At 55.9% G+C, this 3,465-nt stretch overlaps 1 protein-coding gene across 1 annotated transcript in view; it reads left to right on the top strand.

Annotated features, from left to right (window-relative positions):
- The window catches only part of LOC103251209 (neuronal PAS domain-containing protein 1-like), a gene marked incomplete at both ends in the record, with an annotated part of 17,281 nt that overhangs the window by 7,967 nt on the left and 5,849 nt on the right, over positions 1-3,465 (top strand). Inside the window, 2 exons of the mRNA XM_021708443.1 lie at positions 1-51; positions 271-360. Coding sequence (XP_021564118.1) covers positions 1-51; positions 271-360 — 141 coding nt within the window. The remainder of the gene's footprint in view (positions 52-270; positions 361-3,465) is intronic.

Raw genomic sequence — 3,465 nt, 5'->3', positions numbered from 1 at the left:
GCGCTGGTCTCGGAAGTCTTCGAGCAGCACCTGGGAGGACACATCTTGCAGGTGAGGCCCTTTCCTGCCTGCCGCTCCTTGCCGCCACCTGGCGGCCGCCGCCGAGAACTGCAGCCTCTTGCCCCTTCCGAGGGCCACGGAAGCCCCCCCACCGCCCCCCGCGTGGGAACAGTGCGCTCCAGGCAGAGTCCCAGATTTCAGACCACTTGGCGGCTGGACGGGCGGGCGCCAGGTCCGCCCTTTCTCCCTCCCCGTCTCTCCCCACTCTAGTCCCTGGACGGCTTCGTGTTCGCCTTGAACCAGGAAGGAAAATTCCTCTACATCTCAGAGACGGTCTCCATCTACCTGGGTCTCTCGCAGGTAAGGGGCCCCGGGTGCCGCCTGGACGGCTCGGCCGCCGTCGCCCTTGCAGGCCTCTCTCTCGCCTGGGCTCACCATCCCAGCAGGAAAAAATGGCCTGGATCCATGGTCCCCAAAGTGTATCCCTGGGAACCCCACGTGGCAGCCAACGTCCTCACAGGCAGGGTGGGGGGGGCTGTCAAAGGAGCAGGTCAAACTGGGCGCAGTGGCTCACCCCTGGGTTCGAGACCAGCCTGGATAACTTGGCAAGACTTCATCACTACAATAAAAAAAATCAGGCCGGGCACGGTGGCTCACGCCTACAATCCCAGCACTTTGGGAGGCCGAGGTGAGAGGGTTGTCTGAGTCCAGGGGTCCAAGACCAGCCTGGACAATTTGGCAAGACCTCATCTCTACAACACATCAAAAAATTAGCCGGGTGTGGTGGCACAAGCCTGGGGTTCCAGCTACTCAGAAGCTTAGAGGGAAGAGTCACCTGAGCCCATCAGGTCAAGGCTGCAGTGGCCATGAGCATGCCACTGCACTCCAGCCTGGGGAACAGAGTGAGACTCTGACTCAAAAAAAAAAAAGTAACAGATCTGCCCAGGCACAGTGGCTCCAGCCTGTAATCCCAGAACTTTGGGAGGTCGAGGTGAGTGGATTGCCTGAGTCCAGAGGTTCGAGACCAGCCTGGGCAACTTGGTGAGACTTTGTCTCTACAATAAATCAAAAAATTAGCCGGGCATGGTGGCGCATGCCTGTAGTTCCAGCTACTTGGAAAGCTGAGCCAGAAGGATCACCTGAGCTGAGCAGGTGGAGACTGTGGTGGCTGTGAGTGTGCCACTGAGCTCCAGCCTGGGCAACAGAATGAGACTCCTGTTGCCCAGGCTGAAGGAGTCTGAGACTCCCATTCAAAAAAAAAAAAAAAAAGTAACAGGTCAATTTGAGAAGAGCAAGTTAGCTGGAAGATCAGTTGGCCAGTGACTGGCTGGCCTGATGTGCCATTCGCCAACACTTGTGTCCTCTTGACAGTGTTAAAGGTTTACAGCAATTCGTATTGAAGGGCTTGAGGCTTGCCTGTTTTGGAGGCTCTTCTGTGGCATGCTGGTTTCTATTTCGGCCTGTTGTCTCTGCCCCAGCTCTGGCAGCTGGGAGCTGACAGGGAACAGGAGGGCAGAGAGAGGCCAAAAGCCCCTGCTTCGGAGCCCCTGGCTTCTTGCCAGTCCTTCCGGTATAAATTACTTTCAACCTCAGTCATTTTTACAGACATTTTGGGCAAGTGGGAAATTTGGGAAATTCAGGGCATTGGCAAAATCAGGGAGTTGTTAGAGCTTCCTGGAGGAGGAAGACCCTGAAATGAGGAGAATTTGGACAAGAGGAAGGGAGGGAGGAAAGACTTGAAACGGGTGGGGGGGAGGGTTTCATAAGGGGGAGGAGGCCAGACCCTAAGCTGCGGGGCAGTGGGGGCCATGGGTGGTTTCAGAGGAGAGCCATGGTCAGATAAGTAACTCGTAGAGGGACCTTTCAGTGAAAGTCAGAAAACCAGTGAGGCAGGACCATCGTGAGGAGAAGACAAGTGTCTGGACTCAGGGAGGTGGGAAGAGAAGTGGACTGCTGGGAGAGAGATTTGAGGTAGAATTGAATGTGAAAATGCAAAATTAAAAGGTTCTAGTCAGCCAGGCTCGGTGGCTCAGCCTGTAATCCTGTGCTTTGGGAGGCTGAGGTGAGTGGATTGCCTGAGCCCATGGGTTCAAGACCCACCTGGGCAACTTGACGAGACCTCATCTCTACAATAAATCAAAAACTAGCCGGGCATGATAGCGCGCGCCTGTGGTTCCAGCTACTTGGAAGGCTGAGGCGGAAGGATTGCCGGAGCCCAGCAGGTCGAGGCTGCGGTGGCCGGGAGCAGCCACTGCACTCCAGTTTGGGCGACAGAGTGAGACTCTGACCTCAAAAAAAAAAAAAGGTTCTAGTGGAATGTGATGACTCACGCCTGCAATCCCAGCACTTCGGGAGGCTGAGGTAGGAGGACTGCTCTAGCCCAGGAGTTCAAGCCCAGCCTGGGTGACACAGTGACAGCCCTCTCGCTACAAAAACATCTAAACATTAGCTGGGCATCGTGGCACACGCCTGTCATCCCAGCTACTCAGGAGGCCAAGGCAGGAGGATCAGTTGAGCCCAGGAGATCGAGGCTGTGGTGAGCTGTGGCTGGGCCCCTGCACTCCAGCCTGGGTGACAGGGTGAGACCCTGTTTCAAACAAACAAACGTATTAACTCTCTAAAGAGTTTGAAAGTCATCCCACTGTTTGTTTTCTGAATCCCATTCCTGCTGGTCCACCCTGTGACTCACTCAGGCTGTATGGGGGTGGAAGTGAGTAAGCAGGAGTCGGATTGTTGGAGGCTCTCACAAGTCCCAAACACTCCCCCCAGCTCCATCCCCCCTTTTTTTTTGACTCGAAGTTTCACTCTGTCGCCCAGGCTGGAATGCAGTGGCACCCTCGCCACCACCGCAGCCTCGACCCCCTGAGCTCAGACGATCCTTCTGCCTCAGCCCTCCAAGTAGCTGGAACTACCACGCCCGGCTCAAGCCCCCTCTCAATAGAATTGAAAGCAGGCAGAACACCCCTACTAATCAGCTGGACTCATCCCAGCACTTTGGGAGGCTGAGGCGAGTGGATTGCCTGACCCCACGGGCTCGAGACCAGCCTGGGCAACTTGGCGAGACCTCAGCTCTACAATAAATTTAAAAATTAGCCGAGCCTAGTGGTGCACACCTGTGGTTGCAGCTACTAGGAAGGCTGAGGCAGAAGGATCGCCGGAGCCCAGCGGGTCGTGAGCACGCCACTGCACTCCAGCCTGGGCGATGGAGACTCCAACTCAAAGAGAAAAAAAGATAGAAAACCCTTGCTAGTCATTGGACACGAAGCTAGAAGAGCCTAGGTTTGCACCCCGCTCGGAAAGGGTGAAATTTGTTTTCTTTTTTCTTTTTTTGAGTCGGAGTCTCCCTGGGTCGCCCAGGCTGGAGGGCGGCGGCCGCTCCCGGCCACCGCAGCCTCGACCTGCTGGGCTCCGGCGATCCTTCCGCCTCAGCCTTCCGAGTAGCTGGAACTACAGGCATGTGCTACC

Source organism: Carlito syrichta, unplaced genomic scaffold, assembly GCF_000164805.1.
Source record: "Carlito syrichta isolate Samal-C Ts95f unplaced genomic scaffold, Tarsius_syrichta-2.0.1 Scaffold136986, whole genome shotgun sequence".
Classification (NCBI taxonomy): domain Eukaryota; kingdom Metazoa; phylum Chordata; class Mammalia; order Primates; family Tarsiidae; genus Carlito; species Carlito syrichta.
This window is presented reverse-complemented; position numbering and strand designations above follow the sequence as displayed.